General features: G+C 55.6%; 6 protein-coding genes across 6 annotated transcripts; 4 read left to right on the plus strand and 2 right to left on the minus strand.

Annotated features, from left to right (window-relative positions):
• Positions 1-5,842: 5,842 nt before the first annotated feature.
• Positions 5,843-7,973, plus strand: B0T15DRAFT_489088 (chromatin remodelling complex Rsc7/Swp82 subunit-domain-containing protein; the record flags this gene model as incomplete). The annotated part of the gene is made up of 3 exons (XM_062866568.1): positions 5,843-6,068; positions 6,208-7,050; positions 7,111-7,973. The coding sequence occupies 3 exons, from the start codon at positions 5,843-5,845 to the stop codon at positions 7,971-7,973; spliced, it is 1,932 nt and encodes a 643-aa protein (XP_062726185.1).
• Positions 7,974-9,401: 1,428 nt separating this feature from the next.
• B0T15DRAFT_518456 (uncharacterized protein) lies at positions 9,402-11,561 on the minus strand (the record flags this gene model as incomplete). The annotated part of the gene is made up of 5 exons (XM_062868360.1): positions 11,332-11,561; positions 10,897-11,261; positions 10,674-10,807; positions 10,484-10,602; positions 9,402-10,403 (listed from the first exon to the last, which is right to left on the minus strand). Coding segments are annotated over exons 2-5 (1,016 nt in total), but the record flags the coding sequence as incomplete, so codon positions are not given.
• A 1,024-nt stretch (positions 11,562-12,585) lies between these two features.
• On the minus strand, positions 12,586-13,629 carry B0T15DRAFT_489090 (uncharacterized protein; the record flags this gene model as incomplete). Its single annotated transcript, XM_062866569.1, has 1 exon — positions 12,586-13,629. The coding sequence occupies one exon, from the start codon at positions 13,627-13,629 to the stop codon at positions 12,586-12,588; it is 1,044 nt and encodes a 347-aa protein (XP_062726187.1).
• Positions 13,630-19,566: 5,937 nt separating this feature from the next.
• B0T15DRAFT_37036 (Aldehyde/histidinol dehydrogenase) lies at positions 19,567-21,623 on the plus strand. The gene is made up of 3 exons (XM_062864195.1): positions 19,567-19,817; positions 19,883-19,990; positions 20,057-21,623. Exons 1-3 carry the CDS (start codon positions 19,653-19,655, stop codon positions 21,554-21,556), a joined length of 1,773 nt encoding a protein of 590 aa, XP_062726188.1. The 5' UTR covers positions 19,567-19,652; the 3' UTR covers positions 21,557-21,623.
• Positions 21,624-22,319: 696 nt separating this feature from the next.
• B0T15DRAFT_37051 (uncharacterized protein) lies at positions 22,320-24,069 on the plus strand. Its single transcript, XM_062864196.1, has 2 exons — positions 22,320-23,126; positions 23,179-24,069. The coding sequence occupies exons 1-2, from the start codon at positions 22,578-22,580 to the stop codon at positions 23,758-23,760; spliced, it is 1,131 nt and encodes a 376-aa protein (XP_062726189.1). The 5' UTR covers positions 22,320-22,577; the 3' UTR covers positions 23,761-24,069.
• A 610-nt stretch (positions 24,070-24,679) lies between these two features.
• On the plus strand, positions 24,680-25,273 carry B0T15DRAFT_518472 (uncharacterized protein). Its single transcript, XM_062868361.1, has one exon. It carries the CDS (start codon positions 24,794-24,796, stop codon positions 25,259-25,261), a length of 468 nt encoding a protein of 155 aa, XP_062726190.1. The 5' UTR covers positions 24,680-24,793; the 3' UTR covers positions 25,262-25,273.
• The last annotated feature ends 10 nt before the right edge of the window (positions 25,274-25,283 follow it).

The following is a 25,283-nucleotide window of genomic DNA, read 5'->3' on the forward strand; positions in this document are numbered from 1 at the left end:
ATGCTGAACCGTTGTTTGAGATCCAATTACTGCAGTACAGGTGCTGCACCATACGCTCTGTAAGCATCATTCACCCGGTGCATTTTGCCAGATTCCCGTCACATATGTGCTCGCTTCTGCGGTAGATCTTGGGTGTCATATCTGCAATATGATCTACTACTAGTATTACTAGTCTATCAGCAAGCTTTTGAATACCAAAAATAGACAGACTTGTCTCGTGGTCGATGCGATAGGGGCGTGCAACGAAGCAGACTTCTCCCATGGCATTTACCATACATCGATACTAGTAGTACCCGTGCAATATGATAATTTCACAAATTAGATCTGAAATACTAGTAGCTTTGTAGCTTCGCTAAGAACTTCTACTACTGGAGAGGAGCAGAAATTCACGTATCGAACATCCTCGTACGAACTGAGCCGCCTTCTCTACTTGACGGTATTGCTGTAAGACACTGCTAGAGAAGCCAGAAAGAGATAGGTGCGCAAGCGAGGCATGCACAGCCAGGGCACAGCATGCGAGGTGCCTCGTGCGACGTCAAAGACCCATGCGGCCTAGGCTCCTACCACAGTAGCTAACGCACGCTCTCCCATCGTGTTCCGTGGCTTGAGACCTTGAGACGAAGGCTTGCAGCTACATCTGCAATCACCTCAGGTTGGCATGCGTATCGGACTGCACATCCGGGGTGGAACCTACTACATCGGCCGTGAAGATGAGATGAGCACTAGCGACATCACAAACCATAACAATGCACTCTTCGCTTTTGCATTTGGCTTCCCCAGGCTGTTCTCCTGTTGTGTGCAGGGACCCAGAGCACACCGTCTGCCGTTCATCCTAACACCCATATTCCCAGGACGACTTTGGTATCAGAAGACGAGAGTGTGGAAGCCGATCTTCATGCGTGATAGGCACTACGCTTTAGCGCCCGCCTGACCCACTGTCGTTCCCTGGAAAGATGAAGCCTTGGTACTGGGTTCGAGCAGGGTTGGAAGTCCGGTATACAATGTACTGTACATGCATACATAGTAGCGACGTTGCGTAACCTTAGGTGGTATGGTGCGGGAAGAAGGCGGAAGTGTGGGAGGTGCGCAGATCCAGGGGTCTGGCCATGGGCAATACAGCGCAGTACAGTTCGTGTACAGCTTCCGTGGCTGCGGTGCAAGGGAGAAGACAGCTCGGCAGATGACAAGAAAGCTGTTCTCGGAAGTGGTGTCAACGAGCGGATGATTTACATCCCGCAGTTGAAGGTGTGAGTGGTGGGGCTATCGGTTTCTTGACCACAAGCAGTCGCAGGGTACACTCGAAGCGGACAAACCTCCACCTGCAGAAGCGGGAAGGGGCTGCCGGAAGGTGCCACTGACAGCTGCAAGGTGGAAAGGAAAGGGAGGGAAACACGGAAGGGCAGTTTGGACTCTGGCGCCCAGGGCCTGAGGCAGATCGTGGAGAAGATGGTGGCCTATGCCTACCCCTCGCTGCCGATGGCCCGCTCATGGAGGAACGAGCATGCATGATGCAGCGGACCACCGGGAGCCCCAGGTGGGAAGCGGCCTCCTGCAAGCCGTGTTACGGTGTGGGTGTGCTTGTTGTAGGTCAAAGGGAGCCACATTAGACTCGAGGCCTCTGATCTTTCCTGGGCTAGGTAATGGTAATCTGCATGATGTAGCTGGCCGGGGAAGAAAGTCGTTACATACATACTAGTACTTGCATAGGTAGTATAAAAGGTATCAAGCAGGTCAGGATGGAGAGTAGCGGAACACAGCGTTGCTGGAGTCCTTCCGTGAGGTGGAAGCCGATATGGGAGATGGGAGGGAGTGGACAAGAACGAAAGCCAGGGGTGTGTGGGAAGCTTTCCAGTTGCCATGCCTTGCATGAAGCTGGCCCGTCTGTCAGCGGAACCGCGACAAAATCCAATCACATCTCCGGAAGCTGTGCGCCAAGGCGCTCGGTTGCACCACGGTCGTCCCTTGTCTTGCGCCCCACCTGCTACCCCTCTCCATACCCCCGGCTTTTGAGCATGGCACCGCCCTCCTCGCCTGTCTTGCTCTCCCCACAAGCTGGACCTCTGCAGATAGTGGCACGCGCTATGCGCGATGCTTTTTGATAGCTCGTGGAACCCGTCCGTCACATGGCGCAGTGTTTGGTTTCTTGCAACGACTGGTGACGGTTCCCGGTTATCAGTAATGAACTACTGGAAGTGAAGAGGAACACGGCCAGAGACGGGAGAATTGTGGAATGCCGGAGATTGCCCAGACTGGGCTTACTGGAGGAGCGAACGGCCCTGTGAGATGCGGAGATATGTCTCGGGTGAGGTCTGATTCGCTCAGTCTCCATTCGCAAGACTTGCACAGTAAGCCGTTCTGGTTAATTACACAGTCGTGGCTAGCTTTCGATGCCTCATATCAGCGTCGATCGCGAGTCTCCTTCTCGTGGGCATCTAAGCCTTCTCGGTGTTTGAGACGGAGCTGTGTGTACGGTAAACACGAGCGTTGGCAATGGGAGATGTGCAATACATACTGTACGACGCTATCGTTCACTTGACCAGTTTCCCCGGAGGGTCCGGAATTTTACGCCGACAGTGTCTTCCTCCGGGAGCCGAAGATTCAATGGCACCTGGCCTGGGACGGTTTCAGCTGTGGCGTCATCCTCGCTCTCAGATCGCCGCACAACCGGCCAATCAAATAGGCATCGACGAGACAATATTGACAGCTGACGACCGCCATGGGTCGCCCGCATCACACGGGTTCATTCGGCGGAGACGTGGGACTTAGACCGTGAGCGGGGACCGAACTTGAACGCTCTGTCTGCGAGTCTTCAAGATCCGTGGTACCACAACCTCATCAGTATCGTCCCCGTCTTTGGATAGTAACTAATCGACGTGCGATAACCCGGACGGCCGCCGAAACATGCGTACGCAGGCCATAACGGTTGCCGTATCTGCGGTGAGACATGCAGAACCCGTTAGGACGTGATTCTTCATGTGACTGGGACGTTGGAAGTCGGAAATCAGGGAATCGGGCTGTCGTCGCATTCCACTTCGCACCCTGTCTGAGCCAAGATGACTGTTCTCGCGTTCGACTGCAGGCTGACCTCATCTCAGACTATGCAGTGTAACGAGTCTGCGAATGACCCATCTCGAGTCTGCATCCGGAGTAAGCCGGCTGAGATTCCTTTGGCGACCGCACTCTCGGCGAGGTCACCTCCGTGCTTTTCAGGAGCTAAAGAACAAGACTCTCCTACAGTATTGTGTCAGTATGAACAAGCACGCGAGGGGATTTGGCGGTATTTCAAGAATCACGTACCCCCGAACTGCATACCTTGTCAATGCTGCCGCGGCATACCGAGTACCACGACACCAACAGAGTTCCGGGTACGAGAGCGTGGCCGCACGGGCGAAGCAGGGGAGTAGCCTTATCGGGAATATCTTAGCAGCGGGCCATCAAGGCAGCCTGCTGCCCTGTGATTGGGCAGATGCACAAGCGCTCGTCCACTTCAACGCCCGGACGAATCCGAATTGGTTTCTGCCCGATCTGGAATTCTGGATTTAAGTGACACTGCTATCCATACTGTGTAGATCGTAGAGGGACGACGACTTCGCTCCACTAAGGTACAATACCTAGTAGGTAGGTACTACTGTGTTGTCTCGGAAGCTACTGCTGTCAAACTCAAGAGAGCACGTCGTGCGGCTTCTCCGGCCCGTGAGAGCTGAGAGGGGCAGAAATCTGAAAGATGGCGAGTCCCGTTCTTGCCCGATAAAACATCGTATCACTGCTGCAGGCACAATACAGTACAGTACTGACTACGTCCAAGAGAGTCCGACAAGGTGCCGGCAATGTTTTCCTTTTATCTCGTTCACACCAGGCGTTAGGCAATCTAATAGCCACCTTCGCACGCACAGTCGCTGCGGGGGTTGACCAAAAGTTCTTCGGTTGAGCTGATGGGTTCACCATCGAAACTCGAGACACCCTCGAGTGGGATCAGATATCCGTACCCTCGTGCACCTACGAACCAGGGTGGCATTGCTGCCCCGTTCAGATGAAGCGGTGCTATGCTCAGCATCGCCAAGGAGACGGGTCTTCCTGGACGGAGCATGCCGCCCGCATTTACAGGGACTTTCTGTCCATTTCGCGGCCTTTACAACTATCGACTGCGCCGCAGTTCGTTGAGCAGGAATAATCTTCGTCCAGCATCCAGCATTCCAGCCTCCAAGCCCTTCACAACTTCTTGGCTTCTTTTCACGAGCGCCGTGCTCTCTTGCTCGCAGAAACAGATCTTCCGTATTGGTCACAATCGCTGGCTTGCGCCATCATACCAGTCATCCTCGCGATCCGATGGCACCGTAACGACGGAAGCCTTGTCCTGACACGGGAGTACCTCGGCACTGGCGTCCTGTGCCCCCTGATTTCCTGCCTGCTCGGCGTACACCACCCTGCTACCTAGCGTCACTGTGGCGGAGGTATCTCATTCTCAGCTTCTTCGTCCAAGAGTGGCTAGTAAAGCTGCCTCGAATTCCCTAAAATACCCGTAGTCATGGAAGCGATGCCGTGCGTGTCAGGACAGCCATCTCGATACCACCGGCACGGCGGCACCCAGCTCTTCGGGAACTCGCCATCAATAACTTCAGTCCTTCTCCGTTCTAAGCGTCTCTGATACGGTCAACAAGGCTGTGGCATCTACTGTGCACACAGTATGACCAAGGCGGCGTTAACCTGTCCTAATTAGTGTTGGCGCAGTTCGTGTTAGTCGAAGATAGGTACCAGGTAGTATCTTACAATACACCCTGGATTGTTACAAAAACTAGACTCGGCTCCACAACAGACTACTCTTCAAGTCCGACCTTGATGAAAATGAGAAAACTATCTGAAGAGACGGCCTTTCCGAGTAGTTGCTAGTTGCTTATTCTTTTCACGTTAAAACAAATTTATGGCTGTTGGACTGCAGGTATTCTCACAGACTGGACACATGGCGCGAAATCCGCGCTAACAGCCAAGGTACTAGGTATGGATACGGTACAGTGTACCAGGTAATGCTAATGACGCGGTGGCCGTATATTTATGAGATCATTTTAGCTGCTCGGCGCTGACTTTACCGCAATTGGACAAGCGCCAAAGGCTACCTTGAAGATGTTCCCCGCTCATTGCGTTTGCGCTGCACTGCAACTCTGAAGGAGCTCTGGAGCCTTTCTCTGGACACGCCGCCCGTGGCACGCACCGAGGCCGCGACGCGAACAAAGTGCTCACCAGCCTAGAGGTTCCAGCAAGAAAATCGATGAGTAAAAGACGACTAACAAATCAAGGGGAAAAGCGCGCAAGTGCCTGCTCTCCGTCCATTAATAACTCTAATAACCGTTGCCTTTTCATTCGACACCCTTAACTGCGTTTCTGGAGCAGCTTGTGTGGTTTTGCGCCAACCATACCTTATGCACGAACCCTACAGAGTATCCATCAAGCATTCGTTGTTCTGCACCACCGGCGCGACCTTGCATCCCGCAATCTGAGGCTCTGGCGAGTGCCATTGCTTCTGGCCGTGTCGCCCCTCATCAGTCTATCAAGACACGGCGTTTCGCAGACCCATCGCGACGTGGTCGACGTCGACGGCTCTGATGTACGCTGCACAGCCGAACGGCAGTGATAGTGCAACAATCAACCCAGCTGCGCTCAACACAGGTATGTCACTGGGCCGCTTTCACTGTTGTATCGCGTTCGGAAATTGTTCGTTGCATCATGTACATGCGAGAGCAACTGCCCGGCGCGGAATCTTTGCGACTCGCAATTCGCGGGGCGCATCCTCCACATCGTTGGAGTCGCCGTGGCTAGGGCTCCCATCCATCCCTTGATGGAATTTCTAATGTCAAAAGGCGATTTCTTTATCCTCGCTCGCGGACTATGCGAGTCCGCGTCACCCCCGCGCGCCCGTCTTTCCAGAGATACTACTGCCCCTTGCCACCTCGCGCACAGTGCTGACAGCTACGCCCCGGCAGATCTGATAGAGGCCGCCTCTCGAGGTGTCAAGCGGGAACGTTCCCCCGACGGATTCGGGGTCGCAGGGGCACCAGGCCCTGCTGGCGATGACGGTATGTTGTGTTTGTCTCTGTGTAGCTGTGGCCTTCTACGACTAGGGTCAACCATTCCCGTGTTACACCAGCATAGTCGTGCGACACCGAGCGTACGACCTGCGATCACAAGCTGACGGTGCTGTCGCGCATAACTCAGGTGGCGACAAGCCTAGGAAAAAAGGACGACAGATGAAGAACAGAGCCTCCGGGGGCGCGCCCGAAAGCGTCCCGGCGCCCATGCCGCCCGCACCGCCGACTCCCCAAACGCTCCCTCCGCAAACACCCCAGAGTCAAAATGCGACGTTACCATCGCAGACTCCAACGTACGCGCCTCCTCAGACGTCGCCACCTAAGTCGACGCCGACAAAGTCCACCCTCAAGGCACTCCCGACGGTGCGTGACCACACGACAGACCAGCTCGGCCCCGGCGGAGACGAATATATACCGCGCGAGATCGACGAGGCTGGCGAGAAAAAGGTTCTACCCAACGGTCAACTTACTGGCGGGCGCGAGTACCGCTGCAGGACCTTCCATGTCCCGAACAGGGGGGATAAACTGTTCATGCTGGCGACCGAGTGCGCGCGGGTCCTCGGGTACCGGGACTCGTACTTGCTCTTCAACAAGAACAGGTCACTCTACAAAATCATCGCCAGCCAGATCGAGAAGGACGACTTAGTGACCCAGGAGATCCTTCCCTTCTCGTATCGTTCGCGGCAAATTGCCATTGTAACCGCCCGGAGCATGTTCCGACAGTTTGGGAGCCGGGTCATTGTCAACGGAAGGAGGGTCCGCGACGACTACTGGGAGACGAAAGCACGCAAGCAGGGGTTCACGGAGGCCGACCTGGCTGGCGAGAAGCGGCCGGGTGCTTCAAAGGCCCGCGAGGCCGAGGCGAACCACAGCAACGCCATGCTTGGAGCCCCCCACGGTGAAATCGTTTACAGCACAAATCCCGGTCAATTTGGAGGTGCGCCCCAGCCGCAGCTTATGCAACCACCAGGTATGATTGGGGGACCGCCAGGGAGTTCAACCAGAATGCCTGTGATAACATTAGGACCAGAGTACAACGATACGCGGAGCCGAGACTATTCGAGCATTCTGAAGGCGGGCCCAAGGCAGGAGATTACGGGACCACCATATCAGGACCGGATCCAACCCACTCCGATAGCAGAACTGCATGCCCAAGCACACCACGCTGCCGAGTTCAACCGATCTGTTAACCAGCAGCGAGATATGCGGAACGAATACATGCAGAGCATCTGGCGGAGGCCGCACGAACAACCTGCCACGACGACACTGAGCCAGCCCGTAAGCTCTGCCGATGCTACCGTGCCGATAACCCGCCCTGCCGCGGCGTCGCACGTCAGCACCAGCACTACAGGTCTGCAGCAGCCCGGAGTTGTTCCGCACCAGAGCCCCATGATGATCTCGGCCGCACCGTACTCCCAGCCCATACAAGCGCAGCACCCGCTGGGTCAGAACACATTAAGGGGTATGGCGCACGAGGCAGCTCAGAGCACTTCGAGGCCGGCTTACCCGTCTTCAGGCTCAACCGGAACTCTGCCGCAGACGACGCAAAACTACAGCTACTCGCACCAGGGCCAGATGTGGCCGCCGACCCCGCAAACTCCGCAGCACAACTACTCTGCGTACACGACCCAGTCACAACCGTCTCCCCACCCGCAGCAGTCCCCTGCCCCATTGCGACACTCAAGCGCCTCGGGCCCGGTGCAGCAAGGCGGCATGTCATACTCGGGCATACCGGGGATGGGACAGAGTTACGGCGCGGCACCGACCCAGGGGATGTACTCGGCCGACCAGACGCCACGACAGTACATGCAGCAGAGCCCGCAGGCGCCGGCCGTCACGCAGGGCTGGTCGCAACCGCAGGCACCAGCTCAGTGGTGGGCTAACCAACCTTAGGAGAGTGCGGAAGACTCGATCGATCGCTGGTGGGATGATTGGGTTTGGGATGGGGAAGGCAACTTGCTTCCGATGGACGATTTTGCTTGGCTCGACTGGCACCATTTCGGTGATGGACTCGGACCATGCGTTCACTATGGCGCATGGAGCAGGACAGGGAGTGGGCACTGGGGGTGATACGGACACACAAGCTTCCGCCTCTTTATTCATCTCGTCACCCGGCAGGCAAACGCAGGGTATCAGGGAAAGGGGGGGGATAGAGGAGTCTGGGAGGGCATCGTTCCATTTATCGTCTCTCTATGATACCTTGGCTTTTCTTTTTTTCTTTTTTTCCGCCCTTCTTTTGCTTTTTCATCGTTTTTTCATTCTTCTTTCATCCAGGTTGAGTCCTCCGGTTTCTCCAACTGTTTCACGATGCCATGCTGCTATCAGTTCCATACGACAGGATTGACGACTTGATCGACCACTTGGATGTCCAAGCAGCGGTGCTTACTGTGTATGCACCTCGGCTGGCACATATGGGATGGTGATTGGTCTATACGGCAGCGCAGGATCGACTGAACTTCAAGATTGTTTTACCAAGTTCATCTTCTTTTCCGTATTTATTCACTTACCCACACTTTCATTTCTTCTGGTCGATGGAGGACCTTGTGCTGGGTGGCTACTGGTGAGACACGGGGGGTGCATGGTTATTGAACGTTCTGGTTTTGACAGCGGTTTACGTTTCATTCATATTTCTAGCTTGGTTGGGGTCGGACCTCTCATGGATATCATGAGCTTGCAGGCCACCGGCCCCTTTCCTTTCCTTTCCTTTTCCCTTCCGCGTCTCCCCGTTCCGAGTTTGCTTCACCTGGTTCAATATAACATCTTGGATTCAGCAGCGTCAGGCTTGGACCCTATTACAGACTTTGCAATACGGTTTTGGTCGGATCCCTCTGACTTTGGGGCTTGATGCGGTCTTGTTCTGTGCATGGTATGGGATGGGTGGTTTTGGGGGGCTCGCTTCACTTGGCAGGCAATAGCAATTCCGGATGATAACCCCTAGCGCGACTCAGACTACTTTGGGACAGTATATGCATGGCTTATGCTCTTGTTTCGCGGTCACGGCTGCATCTTTTCCTGTAGCTTTGGGCCTGTGGTCTAGCAAATACCACATCGTGGATAATGCAGTTCATGATTGGAACCTCGCTCGAGGGATAGTCTGGCATGTTTGCCTCGACCTTCATATTCCGGGCACACAACAACTAGGTACGCGTACAGCATGTGACGGGGTGCTCACATGTGGCCTGGTCATGCGCGTGCGCGCCCCGGGGATCATCGGAGCGTCTGAAGCATCCGGCCCAGCCAATCTTGCTAACGGACCAGCTCTCAGTTTTCTCGATCTTCGTGCAACATGACAGTCCAAAAGCATACCGAATGAGTAGAACCCATGGCCGGATTGAGCTAGTAGTTTGCTTGCTCACTTGACCCAAGTGGCTGACCAACTGGCTTCCGAGAATGTAACCCTATGAAAAAGCGATGCTCAACATATACTATGTAGGAGGTGACAGAACGGTGCCGAGATACTACCGGCAGCTCTTTGTCCTGGATGCGGCTGTCCCTATCTCACCAACCCCTGGGCAGTTGGGCTCTTCGGCAAGAATTACACTTATGACAAATGAGGTCAAAAAGAGCCGAGCGTTGCCACGCTTGACTGCCCATTAAGCCCAAATAATGATCGATGGAACTCCAACAGTGGCCCCCATATCGAGGGGATGATAGTAGGTGACTTCACGGCTTTGTATCGATCGTCACACAGCCCGGCCGTTGCGCCCAGTACTACTAGTAGTAGTCACTCTCTTGACTCGACCCACCTGCCCGACCATCTTCCCCGGCTAGCTCGATTTGGACGTAGGCGACACTCCTAGTCACTGTCGTCATCTAACGCCTCGTCCTCGTCCTCCCCTCTGGCTGTCCGTTCTTCTAACTCGTCTCTCCCCTCGCCCCCTGCCTCGTCATCATCCTCTTCCTCGTCGGCATCCTCCTCCTGATCATCATCATCTTCTTCTTCTTCTTCATCATCTTCCCCGTCCTCTTCCACTTGCTCATCGGGCACCGTCTCCGCGTCCGAAATCTCCCCTTCGCCACCCTCATCCACCTCCATCCTGGACGAGTCGGCAGAAGGGTCGAGCCTGGCCTTCTTGGCCGCCCTAGCTGGGCCCGGCCCTCCTGAGGCCGACGGAGGCTGGTGCCCGCCGGCGACGCTGGCAGTGGCGGTGGTAGAGCCTATGCTCATCATGGAAATGTCGGCCGCGGCGCCGGCGTCGGTGCTCTGGCTTGGGCTGCCGCCTCTGCCTCCGGAGGCGGAGGCAGAGGCGGCGGCAGCTTTCTTGGCGGCGGCTACCTTTTTGCGGTATGTGGAGCGCTTTGAGGTCTGGACCTCGTTGAATTCTAGTAAGGACGGTAAGCAATTTGTGTTTAAGATAGGTTTGGGGGGGTAAGGGGGGTTAAGGGGAGTAGGGAGGCTTTACTGGCAAACTCGGCCTCGAGCTTCTCACGCATGAAGCCGAACTCTGTCTCGTCAAGCGCTTTGAAGACATCGGTGTGCATGATGGTCTTCTTGCCAGAGTTCACGGTGTTCTCGTTTGCGCTGCGGTTTGGGTCAGAAACGTGGGAGGAGACGCTAGTAGAGAGACAAGGGGGTGGCCCCAGCAGACATACGCATTCGCCAGGTGGTTGATGAAGACTGTAGCGCTCTTCGTCAGGGCCAGGATCGCGTTGGCTTGTATTTGTGTGTTGGGCGGCAGCACCCCTTTGGCGAGACGGGTGATGATGGATTTGGGCAGATTTAGGTCCTAATAAGCCGCCATCATGGGATCGCGGGAGTTGTTAGCCTGCGTGTTGGGGCGAACGACGGAGAACCAATGTGTAGGGCCATACACACCTCGATTGGCAAGCCGTCGCTTTCCTTCTCCTTCTCCTTCCCTTTTTCCTTGTCTTTCTTATCGACCGGTTGCCCTTGTTGAGCAGGGGCGGCGGTTGAGACCGAATCAGAGCGCTCCTTTGCCGCGGGTGGTGCTGCTGGAGTAGGCGATTCGGTCGTCATGGTGCTGTCTTCTTCGGCGAGCACAAACCTCGCCACGGATACGTCGCTGCGGCGCGCGTCGCTTTTTCGCGAGGGCATCGTAACGGTGCCCGGGTGTATCGCCCTAAAGGATGGGTTCGGCAAGATGCAGTGTGCTTGTGGACGGATGCAAGCTGCCAAGATAATGCACTTGGATGCAATCTCATATAAAGCCACAAGATCACCTGGTACGGGCGTGAATACACAGTCGGAATGTTTTCGGCACAATGCTGGTTCGTTAGGTGCAATACTCACTGTCAAGTTGGTTAGTAGTAGTTGTGGGGAAAGAGGATGTCCAACTTGAAATTGTCGCGCTGCGCGTCGTCGCGTTGCCATACAGTACGCGCGTAAATTGGTTGCGGTCAGAGCTGAGTGCGTACCCTATGAATGGACCAAGCAACTTCAACAACCCGTCGTCATTATCGCACTCAAGATATCGTCACAGCTGTGCTCTCAAATAATTGACCCATCATGGTCTCTCGTGCCTGCATACTCCCAAATATTACTACGAGTACTACTACTATTAGTAAATCCGTAGTCATCGGGCACTCGAGAATCCGATCTCTTATGAATTAGGGTTAGGGTCGATTAACCTACAGTACTACTAGTAGTACTATCCGTAGTACATACTTACATTGTAAACCGATGTTCAGTTCACCTGGCAGGTCTAGTCTTCCCTCCAGCATCATTTATTTACCGAATTGTCTTGTGTCAGCATGTAAGGTACGGTACCTACACTTCCAGACAGAAGTTCCCATAGAGCAAAACCACTATTCCCAATCCTGATCATGTTCCTGAACCCCCCGCGTTAGGCGGTTTCAGGTGTGACAGCTAGAAAGCTTGTATTTTCGATCATGGGGCATGTGGTTCTGGAGCGCAGGTGCGCGATCAGAAGCAGCATGTGCATAACGTCAGTACCTTATGTATATGCATGTGCACAAGGGTTGTGCAGTAATAGATGACATGTGTCAATCGTCGATAAATGCTTGTAACTGTACTGAGTTGAGTGTCATCCCATCTTCTGCCTGCGATCTAGCAGTCGACCCCTGGTATGGGATGTCGGCTTGGTCTGCCCTCCTCCTCGGAACTATAAAAACATGAGCAAATCACCCTGTGAATGGGCCGGGCCGTTCAGGCCGCTCAAGACCGGACTGGAACTGCGCGCCATCCGGTTCCTCCCCAATCTGACAGAAAGATAATCTCTCGTTCTTTGCTCCAACACACTCGGGGTATATCCATCGTCTTCGTCAATCATAGCGCTCAATGAATCAGTCCTGAAAGAAGGAAAAGAGAAAAAAAGACCCGAGCTACCTGGCGAGCAACCCGCTTTGTGTCGTCCGAGCCTGTCCCTTGGACTGGGGGTTGGAAGAAGGGAAAGTAAGAAATAACCGGGCGCCAGGGGGGCCAACACCCCAAGCCGGTGGAGGGCTCATTGAAAGTAGAAGCGGCGGTATGTGCTGCGTGTGTCAAGGCGGTTCAAAGAAATAAGAAGCAAAGCAAAGTCGAGGGCTAGCCAATAGCTCGGCCAATCTCGGCCTCTCCGGTAAACCTCGGCCTAGCGGGCGACAGCCCTCCATACAACACCTCATCCCCGAACGACAGCCGCGGAGGGATCGAAGAAGACGAGTACACTCTCGAGTGACTGCCGCGTGGCGTGGCGGGTTGGTAGTATCTCGAGTGGCTGCTGTGTCGTACTATGTGGGCATGGTCCCGGTCATGCGAGAGCCGCAGCGACAGTTCCAGCTCCGAGCCAGCGCCGGACCCTCCCCCACCTACACCCCCTCCTCCGGAGCCGTGATAGTAGTAGTAGTCACCGAAGCTGCGAGTGCTGCTCCGCGAGCTCCGCGCTCTTGCGTGACGGGCTCGGCGTTCCTTGGCCGAGCCATGAGAGGCCTTGGAAAGCCGGGAAGGCGTGCGTTTCGGCTTCGGGAGGAAGGGTGCGTCGCCGGGAACCGACTCGTCTGTCAAGCCTGCACGGGCGTTGGGAGCCCGAGCTTGGATCGGGGTCTGCGGGAGGGACTTATCGAAGCTCGACTTGCCGCCGTACCCGGGGTGGTCACGTGCGAACGAGCGACGGGACTCGGCGTCGGTCGAGTGGCGGAGTCCCTGGCTGTTGCAAGGGCTGCTGTAGACTATCACACTCGGTGGCTTCTTTACGGAGCTTGTGGATGGGTGCTTGGCGTGTGACGGTGACGGGGCACTGGTCTCTTTGCTGAGTGCTCCGTCGGCCTCGATGTCGGTGTCTCCAACATGGAAGCCACCCTTTTCGGACCTATTCCCTTTCCATCTCTCGATCTCCTCGTCGTCGATAGGCGAAACTCCCCGCGGAAGGAAGGGTAGACGGCGTCTTCGTCGTCGACATCTCCGGCAGAGTAACACTGCACCTATGACTAGGAACAATCCCACCGCCGAGAGGACGGTGCTCAGGGCGATGACCAGTGTCCTGTTGCTGGCAATGTCCGAGTCACCGTCACCATCGTTCGAGGGCCCTATGGCGTTGGAGATATCGGTTGTGGTTTGGGGCCCTGGTGATGTGGCAATACCCGTGGGCATAGTATCGGTCACTAGGACCTCGCTGGACGAAGCCTGAGGGTTGCCGGCGCCGGGGAAAAGGCGTGGTCAGCGGCAAGCTGGGAGAGCTTGGAGGTCCCGCAGAACTGAGCGAGGTTGAATTGGCTGATCCTGGTAGAGAACTGTCAGTTCATGATACATCCCTGTGGATAGTGTTTCCGAGAGACCCGGGACAGTGGGGCCAAGGCAAAGGACCATATCTGGTGCTAGCAGGCCATTGTGCAGACTCGAGCTCAGAGATGTCTCTCTTTCTCGAACCCAGAAGAGAGGGGTGTACACCCGGCACGATAGCAAGGTAGCGAAACGGGGGACAAACATGGAAGAGCCGGGTCAAACTAAAAGGCCGAAGAGCCCGCGACACCGAGCGAGCATCAGTTCCAGGGCACAGTGGCCGCGAGTTCCGTCGAGCGGTATGATCAACAAACGAGAACGAGAGACAAGAAGTAAGGTAGCTAGGCGGAGAGGGGAGCTACCACGTCTCAATCCAGAAGCGGCAACTAGACCCTCTACAGGATGGGGTCACCACGGGATGCTGAGGTGTGCAGCCTGCCGAGCCATCTATAAAAATATCCTCGAAGCTGCGAAGTGAAGGGAGACTCGGCAAATATACCTCGTGTGCTCGAGCCGACCATCCCCGACACCCACATTGGGCCGCCGTCATCGCCCCCATGCCCGCCATGGCTGCCACACACCGTCCACCGTCAAATCTAGACTGGTATGTCACTAGGCATGCAGTTCGGCGCCATGGTGGTGTGCCATGTGCGAACTACATGCGCGCTAGTGACAGGACCTGCATGATTACTGTAGGCTCACGTCGTGTAGCGGGCATTGGGCTGAGCAGGCTCAGCAGTGTGTTGGCCATGGCCATCGCCAACGGGGCTTCCAAGACTGCCCGCCACCTTTGCCATGCCAGATTTGAGAAACGATCCACAGCCCGTCGAGCAGACTTTCTGAAACGCACCTGTCCTGTCGAGCTCGCGTTTATCGCCAGGGATTGGCGAGCGATTGCAGAAGTGCGTGCAGATGTTTGGTGGGTGTGGTGGGCCGGCGAAACGGGGCAATGAACTGAACAGTCTTCGGCGATCGGGCCCGTTCCTGACAGGGGCAGGGGTATCTCCAAAGGGAATGGTTAGGCCCCGCAAAGGTGGTGAAGTGGCAGAAATAATGCAAGTCCGCAGAACGTCCGGAAAGGTCGGGGAGAATCTGTCACCTGGAAGTCAATTGCAGTCATGAATGCCCCTGGGAAGGCACTGTGCAACAAGCATACTCGACCGCTCGAGGGTAGAGGGAGGAGAGAGGATGCGTCGATCCCGCCTGGCACGGTCAGGACTCCCCACGACAAAAACAGGCTGTCCCGTGGTGTGTGGGATGTCATAAATTGAACCAGTTGTCTGCGGCTTCAGCAGCGAAAGCGGTGAAGGACCTCGACTTGCCCCGCCAGTAGAAACGAGGTGGTGTGGGCTCCGTTTCCTGTTCCTGAAACTTGGAGCTTGTGCCTGGAATTACCCGTAATTACAAGTGGAGTTGTGGCTCGTGCACTGTGCACCAAGATTTCCGGAAGCGGGGAAGGAGATCGCCTTTTCCTGATAGGGGATCTCCACGAAAGCAGGTTGGGACGATGAGACACTCCCGAGTCAAGAACCAATATCGCCCTCATCAGTTTGACCATCCTCTTCATGGTGGTTCCTGCATGCTGCTAAGTGCAATAGCCAATAATGCCCCTCGTATTTCGCCTTTCCGAGGGAACATTCCAGGTCAAACAAAGAAGCCCCGAAGAGATGGCTCCGGTTAGTGATTTTCTCACTGAGCGGAGCTAGGTACCTATGCTGCTGCTGCTGTGGAGTGTGGACTGTGGTCCAACGGGCTCACCTCACTCACTGCCTTAGTTATCCGTTGATAATGGAATCCCTTATCACCTCACAGCTATGAATGCAGCCTCCAATGATTCCTATCCCGCTCCCCGATTCATTTGCGGCAAATCCGTCCCACAAAGCTTGCCTTGCGCTTAACAGATAGCCGCCGGGCGGCAGGCGTCGCCAGTCAAATCGCAAGCCTCTCGTTGCCACCGTCCGTGCCCGCAAAAGCGCCTCCTGCCGTGCTGCAGTTTGCAGACGCAATGCTCCCCAAAGCAACCGGATGATCCAATTCCGTCCCATCGAGGGCAGGCGTCCTCCATTGGGTATTTGCCTCAATGAGGCCTCTGGTACGAAGTGATAAGGTATGAGCTTCTTGACGACAGCTGCTGTGGCTTGCATGGAATGACACCGCGGACGTACTGTGGTATAGTTTACTAAACATCGCAAGACTCATGTAAGTAAGTATGTACTGTACTAATTCTGGCTTAACCCTTCATCTAATGGTCTGCAGTCTAGCTCCTGCAATGTCTTAGATCGCTTATTCGTCTAGGAAGTTGATTGACGACATTGGCGGCAATATCGATGCAAGTCCCGGTTGTCGCCACGACAGGAATTGCCGTTCCCATTCATCACGGCCACGGACCTGGCAAACTTACCACTGGACTCTCTCTCATTCATTCCTCAATCCCAAGCTGCCGGCGAACGGCCCGCCCTTTTCCTGGTGTGCCGTGAGCCACTCACGACCCGGATGCTGGTCACCACACCCAACCCAACCCAACCCCCCAAAAGAGGGGCCTCCCCGCAGGGTCGCCCAGCAGTGCTTCGTGACGTGGCCAGGAATGTAGGGGCCGATGAATCTGGTCTTCGGGCCAATCAATATCCCCAATGCAAGACATCGGGTTCCTCAGCCCCGGATAGGGCTTACCATGCGCATGGACTTTGCGAGATCTGGACGGCATCCGTCATATCATTGGCTCGCCAGGCGGGGTTGGTTGTCATGCACGAGCTCGAGGTGTTGTTCGGAGCTTTTGGTGTCTTCGAAGTTTGATTCGCCGGGTGCACCGGCAGAGCTGAAACCACAGACAAAATGGCTCAACCTTAAAAGTGTATGTCTTACACAAGCTAGTACGGGGCAGATGACTGTGTCCTCTTGCGTGTGTTGGGTGTGAATGCACCATCCGTGGTCACTTCCGGGCACATCACCACCGTGACAGGTCTCGTTACGGATATCTGGACGGTGGCCCTCTTCTTCACTTGTGGCGTCGGTGCCCATTGGCCGATCATCTTCACGACTTGTTTATCCCAGACGGCTTGGAACCGACATGCCCACTCAGCCCTGCGGCGTCCTACCTCGGGCTCATGCCTATCCGGCCACGACAATCAGCAGCTGGTTGACTCACGGGAAGTGTCCCGAGTCACTATTGACCCTGTGTTGTCCCTGTCCCACTGCCGCCCCTGCGATGAGATATTCGGGGTCTGTCAAGAGCAACACCCTCAAGAGTTTCCATGCTCTACTCTTCTGGAAACGTGACTTGGGCGCGACGTTTGATAGCAAGACAATGCTGACATGCTGACACCGTTTCGCATATACTCTTAGAGTTATGCTTTCCTACGACCCGGGAGATACTGGCGAGCGTCTCCATTGCCTCGGGTCCGTACCCGGTCATAATCGTAATAAACTAATAAGCTTACTCCGTTGGTCGATGATACCAAGCTAGGGTAGTACCTTAGGTACCTTTTTGATAACACTGTAAGATGATATCACATGACCGCACCCAAGCGTTGCACAACCACGGCTCAGCTTGTCAACTTCATGTGTTGGGCAGCGACGGTGCAAGGGGTACAGCGCGTAGCCGACATGCGGGGACTCTGCAGGGAGCGTGCAACCGCACCGGCTGTCATGAAGAGTTGACGGCATGCGGCGCAGGACTCGTCAACCCAACACATCAATCATACTGTACTAACTGTAGTATGTCGGATGACGGGAAGTGAAACAATGAGTAGCCGTGTGGCACAGCACACACCTCTAAGTGAATGGGATGACGGTATGATGGATCTGAACATATGATGTCGGTGGGTGGTTGCTTCATCCTAACAGACGCTGACTATACCTATGCATGTCAAGTAGGTATTACCGGCAGCTAGGCGAGTCTGGGGTGTCCCTCCTACCGAGCTTCACACCTTAGGGTGAGCGAGTGAATCTCCAGTCTCTCCGTGGTCTCAGTATGTCCCTGCCATCCGGGCCTCTGAGCTGCAGACCTGAGCCCGCATGCGGTGTGCTGCGCACTAGTACTACTGTACTACACCACGATAGGCTAGGGCGGAGCAGTTGTTTGCAGGTGTGTCAAAGCAGTAGTAGCTTCCCCAAAGCTCACTGCCCTGCATGAAGGAGGCCTGGGTTTCATACACTATTTATTGCAGTGCCTCCTGAGCTGGCCGATGGGAGCGGCGCTAAGTTCGGGGCAGTGCGGTCTGTTTCCACTGGCGCCTGGGTATGATGCTGCTGCATTAGGACTGACGGTCTGTCTGGGGGATTGTCATGGAAGCAATCATGTCTTAGTTTTATCAGCAATACTGCGGCGCGGGCGGCATTAGCCGCCTGTTTGCTGGTTCCCGCTGATGTGCTTGGTCTCGCGACGACTATCTTCTATTACGCTTGGTTACGTGTCTCCCGATGAACCCTGAGCGAGTGCATTGCGATGGACACGAGTAGATAGTGGTCAGACCTCCGTTGAAGGAGGACTCCCATGAGCGATATCAACTCATTCGACCCGGTGATCAAATCTACTACCTTATGCAGGGTGTTGAGACGAGGTTCCTCTGCCCGATCTTGACATCGCCGGCCTTTTCACCGGGTACCTTTCTCGTGCTCCATCTCTTTCCGCCTTCTCTTATCTGTTTCCATCGTAGGTAATCAAGTAAGACGTCTGGAGTCCTGATCTCGCGGCAAGTTCTTTACCGGAAATCAAATACTACAAGCATATACTACTAAGCTTCTATATGGCCAGGGTTACAACTGGCCCTAGACTACATTAGAATCCCTTACATAGTGAAGCTATATCCTATGACTCTGTTTGCAGGCGTTCCTGGGCTACATAGTATCTTGCTGAAGTCTGTGTGACCTTACTCGCCATCTTGACCTTATTGCTCCATATGTCTTTGGATGTAAAATCAAGTTCCGGGCCGCTCCTTATTACCAGTTACTTCCTACTAGCTATGGAGGTTCCACGCTACTTTACTATCGACAGTCATCCCACATGAGCGCTCCTGCGCTCACTCTTAGGCCGATTGATTAGACTTCAAGACGGCACCAGCTCCGGTCACTGTTCTATTATAACCGCGATATTGAGTTTTCAACTTAGTACTGGGCGGTGAGAGGTCACTTGTGGGAGCAGACCGCTATAGTGAGAGCGACTCCTCAGTTCTAGACCTCGAGGTAGTCTGGAGTTCCTTTCCATTCTTGAGTTCTTTTCTCTCGTTTTCCTCCTCCGGTTTAACAAGAGTCAGATTCTGTCAGAGCCGGGACCCACCGTTACGAATACCCGAAGATGGACCCATTGCCGATGCCTGTTTAGAGTCCTCCTTTCAAGTCGCGAGCGATATCGCAAGAGAACGGTGTTAACGTGACCCAACAGGTCCCATAACAGCCAAATCTCTTCGCGCCAAAAGTAGTTGAGAATCGCATCATCCCCGTGTTCAAACCTCGTTCTGCGATCCCAGCCCCCGGTCTCGGCTCCTGGTTGCCCCAGAGTTCGGCTCCGATAAGATCGCCGGCCCCTTATCAGCACTTTCTAGCTTCTTTCCATCTGGTGCTATTGGCCAATGGCTGATCCGCGGCCCCTCTTGTGCCAGCCTTGGCATGAGTGCTTGCTGCGTAAAGCCGCGACAAAGCGATCCAAACGGGCCTCTCTCTTCCTTCAAGAGCAGCACACTGCAGACAACTCGACGAGCACAGGAGGTGAGGCTAAGGGCGTAGCTTTGCGATTAGACGACGGTAGCGGGAAGTCACGCGCGCAGTTCCTCCAAACACGCATTCCATTACCTACCTTACTTTATCTGAGGCGTCGTGTGACATCACTTGCCGATCCAAACCGCCCTAACCAACTGCATCCCCTCACTATCTGTCCGAGGCTCTGAGCACACTCAAGTATGGCGTCGCGCCAACTTCGAGCATTGGCGCTATCCTCTGGCGTCACAAGAGCAGCCTTCTCTGCCAGACAGCCCAGGTTACAACTTACACCCAAGCTTCCGAGCACCACCAGAATGTCGACGATCGCGGCGTTTAAGATCCCCAAGGTGTCAAACGAGCCCAACGTAAGTGCTGCGTCCCGAGCGCTAACTACTAGTATGTTGGAACGGGAAACTGACATTGCTGGCAGCAACACTATGCCAAGGGCTCCGCCCAACGAGCAGGCTTGACCGCCGCCCTCGAGAGCCTGCAGAAGAGAGGCGCCCTGGAGGTGCCTCTCGTTATCGGCGGGAAGGAGGTGAGTGTTTGGACCCCCGCTGCTCATTTGTCAGGAGGCGCCGTTGACCTTACTCGCGGGAACCAGATCAAGACTTCCTCCACCGGGAGGCAGGTCAACCCGGCGGACCACCAGACAACCATCGCCACCTACTCCCAGGCGTCACCCCAAGATGTCAAAACCGCCATTGAGTCGGCCCTGGATGCCAAGGCCGACTGGGAGTCCCTGCCGTTCGCCGACCGCGCCGCCATCTTCCTGAAGGCGGCAGACCTGATCAGCACCAAATATCGCTACGACATCATGGCTGCGACGATGCTGGGCCAGGGCAAGAACGCGTGGCAGGCCGAGATCGATGCTGCCGCCGAGCTTTGCGATTTCCTCCGCTTCAACGTACAGTACGCCGAAGAGCTTTACGCCCAGCAGCCCGTGCACAACTCGCCAGGAATGTGGAACCGGGTCGAGTACAGGCCGCTCGAGGGCTTCGTCTACGCCATCAGCCCCTTCAACTTCACCGCCATTGCCGGCAACCTGCCTGGCCTCCCGGCCTTGTTGGGCAACGTTGTTGTGTGGAAGCCGAGCGACTTCGCCATTGCTAGCAACTGGCTGCTGTACAACATCCTCCTCGAGGCTGGTCTGCCACGGAACGTCATCCAATTTGTGCCGGGAAACCCGGAGGAGGTGACGAAGGAGGTCTTGGCTCACAAGAAATTCGCTGCGCTGCACTACACAGGCAGCACGGCCGTCTTCCGCAAACTGTACGGACAGATCGGCGCCGGAGTTGCCGAGGGCCGGTACCAGTCGTACCCCCGTATCGTCGGCGAGACTGGTGGCAAGAACTTCCACCTCATCCACTCGTCGGCCGACCTGGAGAATGCCGTCATACAGACCGTTCGCGGTGCCTTTGAGTACCAGGGGCAGAAGTGCAGCGCCACCTCCCGTCTCTACGTGCCTGCATCCGTGTGGCCGCAGTTCAAGACTCGGTTGGTTGAGGAGACCCAGAAGCTGGCGGTCGGCAACCCCTGCGACCACCAGAACTTCATGGGCCCGGTCATCCACGAAGCCTCGTTCAAGAAGCTCTCCGGGGTGATTGACGAGGCTAAGAATGACAAGGACCTCGAGCTGCTCACCGGTGGCACTTATGACAAGTCGAAGGGCTACTTTGTACAGCCGACCATCTACCAGGCCCGGACGCCGGACCACAAGCTCTTCTCGACGGAGCTGTTCGGCCCCGTTTTGACCGTGTACGTGTATGACGATACCACGGACCCGGTGGGCGCATTTGCGCAAGCCTGTGAAATGGTGGACACGGCCAACGAGTACGGCCTGACCGGGTCGGTGTTTGCCGCCGACCGGGCCGCGATTCGCTTCGCCGAGGACAAGCTCCGCAACTCGGCAGGCAACTTCTACATCAACTGCAAGAGCACGGGCGCCGTGGTGGGCCAGCAGCCGTTCGGCGGAAGCAGGGCGAGCGGAACCAACGACAAGGCCGGCAGCATCGCAATTCTGTCCCGGTTCGTCAGCATGAGGAGCATCAAGGAGGAGTTCAACGCCACCACGCGGGTGGAATATCCCAGCAACGAGGTCTAGAACATCCGAAGTTCCGGAGGATAGGATACGGCGGAAGGAACCGGACAAGTACAAGGGACAACAAGGATTACACCGGGCCAGTCATGTGTGTATGGACGAAATGCAAGAAACGGACTAGTGTATGAGCGATGCATCACGGAGTTATTAGGTCAAAGATCTCCTCAGTTTCATGAATTGGATACCAGATTTCACGTTGACACGCGAGCAACGGCTGGAGCCTCTGACGGGAAAGGCGCACAGGCAAGCCGCCGCAAAGCGGGCTGCGTGTTGAAAGCATTGGACAGGGTGCTATGACGATCGGGGGAGCCCACAGGGTTCCCGATGGGGGCGTGGCCGGCGTACTCGAAAGCTGTTGGACAATGAGGTGCTGCCGTGCTCCAAGCGGCTTTTGAAGTTGCCCCCCGGAACCCTCGTGGGACCCCAAGAAAGCTCGAATTGACATCCGGGGCAAGGTACAAAGAAAAGGAAGCTTCGACAGCCGAATCGTGCTGGGCTGGGTGGACATTTTCTGTAGCTCATATCCAGCTCAACAACAGCATCCAGCTCTGGAACCAATCAGCGTCCGGGATCCCACCCCGTGCCTCTTACAAGGGAGCTGAGCACGCGACCGCTCCTTCCTCCCCCAGGCACCGCCCCTCCCCCGTCGTCTCGCACCGGTTGTGATCTCAGGCTGAGGTGTGCGCACGATGTCTGTCGCAATGTCTCATCTCCCGCGGGAGGTCTGCTTCCTGGGCAAGCGCCGGAACGAATGTCGTGTTCCTGTCTCCCTCTTCACTCAACATCCAGGGCCATCTCTTCGACCGCGTAGGCCGTGACATCAAGGATCGTCACACACGACTCAGACGCTCAGATACCGGCTGCTGTTTCTTATCAGGGTGCCAAGCGCAGCTTGTTCAACCTGTCAAAAAGCTCGGCATACGCCCATCTTCTGGGGGCAGGACTTCCCTCGGTTCCCCGTTCAGCAATTCAGCATCCATCTGCTCCTATTCCACGAGACATACGCCACTCCCAGGGAATTACAATGCCTCGAGCCACGTTGCTCCCGACGCCGGCGTCGTCGACCGATATCAAGGGCCAGGATGGCTCCAAAATGGCGTCGCTACAGTTGGCGTTCGAGCTGCCACCGCCGGCGGTGACGAACGAGGGTAGCCCGAGTTTACCGGCAAGCGTATACCCTCCACAAGCCAGCGAAACAGTGAAGTCTCGCCGGCGTTCATCCGCTGCCAACCCGCCAAAGGACCAATTCGCCCTTCCACCCCCTCCCACGCGGTCCCGGAAGATCATCCAGATGAAGCCTCGCGAGGATCCTAGCCCCGAGACTCCATCGTCGAGTTCAAAGACGGCCTCCAAGAGCGGCTCAGGGGCAGGCTCGGCGACAGCAGCAGCAGCAGCAGGCACAAAGAGGAAACAGCCGTCGGCGACAAGCGCGGCTGGGAGGAAGATCGCAAGGAAAACAGCCCACAGCCTGATTGAGCGGCGGCGGAGATCCAAGATGAACGAGGAGTTTGCTGTTCTCAAGAGCCTGATCCCGGCGTGTACCGGAGAGATGCACAAGTTGGCTATCCTGCAGGTGCGTTTGTGTGGCTGAGCCCGTGCTTCGCTTCCGCTGACGTTCGAGCTAGGCCTCGATTGAATACGTGAGATATCTGGAGGACTGCATCACCCAACTCAAGGCCCAGTGCGCATCGGAAGTGAGAACGGATCCAGAACCCCGGACGGCTCAGTCTGGCTTGCCATCACCAGCTCTTGGAGAGCCGTACAATTACAGCCGCAATTTCACCTCGACGGCCAACTCGCATTCACCCGACATGGAGATGACGAGCCCGTCATCCAGCGCGCCTTCTCCAGGCTTGACTCCCATCGCCCGCCGATCCCAACAGCCATCAGTCTCCCCGGCGCTAGTGCCTGAGGACTCGAGGAATCGGCACAACTCATACTCATCAGTCTCGTCCGAATACCGTCTTCATGGCTACAGCACTTCGGCGACCACGTCGCCCTGCTTTGGTCCGCAGGGGTACGCTGAAGCGCATCGCACACATTCAGCCTACGGCTCGGCATTGACAAGCCCGGCTCTGCCACCTCAGAGAGACCTTGACCAGGAGGCCACCGCCGCCCTGCTGATGCTGAACCAGATGGACAGACGTACCAGTAGTAGTGCGACAGCACCACGCGGGATGAGCGTGAGAGACCTGCTCAGCAGCTAATGGAACTGGGGTGTACGCCGGTCGATGGCTCTGAACTTCTCTGGACTTCGGCTTCGGAGTGAACGGTTGGTGCTTTCTGGAAGCGAGTCCTCGGTGATGTGGCCAGGTTCTCTGGAGGAGATGGGTAAAATGAAAAGCACCGAACCGATGGTGCGCGGGACTCGCGGCCGAGATCGAGGTACCGAAGTAGATCCAAGAGTCGGGGCAGACGTCGAGCTTATGGACCGTTGTATCCCAGTGTATGGTCTATGGGTCGGTATTCAGCTCGGAACCTGAGGCAGTGGGTATTTCGAGATGGTCCGATCACTCCTGACTGTCGACGAAGGCTTGACCGATCTGATCTGACACCTATCTCCCACGCCTGCATTCCTGGACGGGTCGGTCAGAGTTGAGACGCCATCCCCATGTCGTTATCCATAGATTCATGTCCAGGCTACACATGCTTCGGCGCTATATCCCGATAAGGTCGGCTGACGCCGGTATGGGTATGTACCAAACAAGTGGTTCGACTTATGGCATCTGGAACTTTGGGAGGTTAGGAGGAGGCGTTTTGGCTGCTGTACGGGGACCGCAGAGAAAAGGTTGTAGACATCCCTACCTTGGAGTTCGCCGCAGGAATGTTTAAAGAGTGTCAAGTGGCGGCAGATGTTATAAACATTACTAGAGAGCAGACAAAACACTCGATTTGGACCAAAGATGGCTTCATTAACCTAACCCTGCTGGCCGGACGGAATTGTGATTCGCTGCCAACAAAAAGCTTTGCGAGCTCTGCACCTGTAAGTTACGGCAGTTGGGGAGCTCTGTGTCTCACATTGGATGCTCTACTACGGTAGGTATCGTACGAGGGGGTTTGGGTTCGGTGTCACAGCTTCGTTGAAGCATCGCTGTTCCTGTCTTTATTTGTAACCGTACTCCTTGCCGACTGCCACGTGACACCCCTGGGCCCTGAGCTTACACAATGCAGGGCATGACAGCAAGGGCAGCTAATATTGTGACAGTGAAGAGTGACAGGGCAGGTCGTGACTGAAATCGGATGTCAAATGAAACGAGAAGGGGGGTTTTGAGGCTCTTCATCCCAGGCGAGCCCCGGAAAACAAAAGCGGCTATCTTGGGTTGCTACTTTCTAGGGGTTCTGAGGATTTTCCAACTCCTAGGCTTCATCAAAGTAGAACTATATATGTCGAGCTGTCCCGCTATGACAGACGGACTTGGCTCTCCCTACTACCAAGCAGCAGCAGCTTCTCCGCGCAGCCTTTTACCGCCACCACTCACGGCTCTGGCAACGAACTGTATATTGTGTAAATATGACTGGGACTTCGGGTGGCTTTCCGGTTCGCTCCGTCTTCTTATCCTTTGGTATCTCCCACTGTATATACGCTTTGCGAACCCTATGTCTACGTCTTCTCCGGCTTCTACAATTTCTATGTACATGTGCGATGGAAGCACCGCGCTCAACAGACACAGACTTGGGCACGTGGTGTATGCTGCGGCTTCGGTCTAGAACGAAGACAGGGAAGGAGACA

The sequence above is a fragment of the Chaetomium strumarium genome (genome assembly GCF_033439665.1).
Source record: "Chaetomium strumarium strain CBS 333.67 chromosome Unknown B0T15scaffold_1, whole genome shotgun sequence".
In the NCBI taxonomy this organism is placed as follows: domain Eukaryota; kingdom Fungi; phylum Ascomycota; class Sordariomycetes; order Sordariales; family Chaetomiaceae; genus Chaetomium; species Chaetomium strumarium.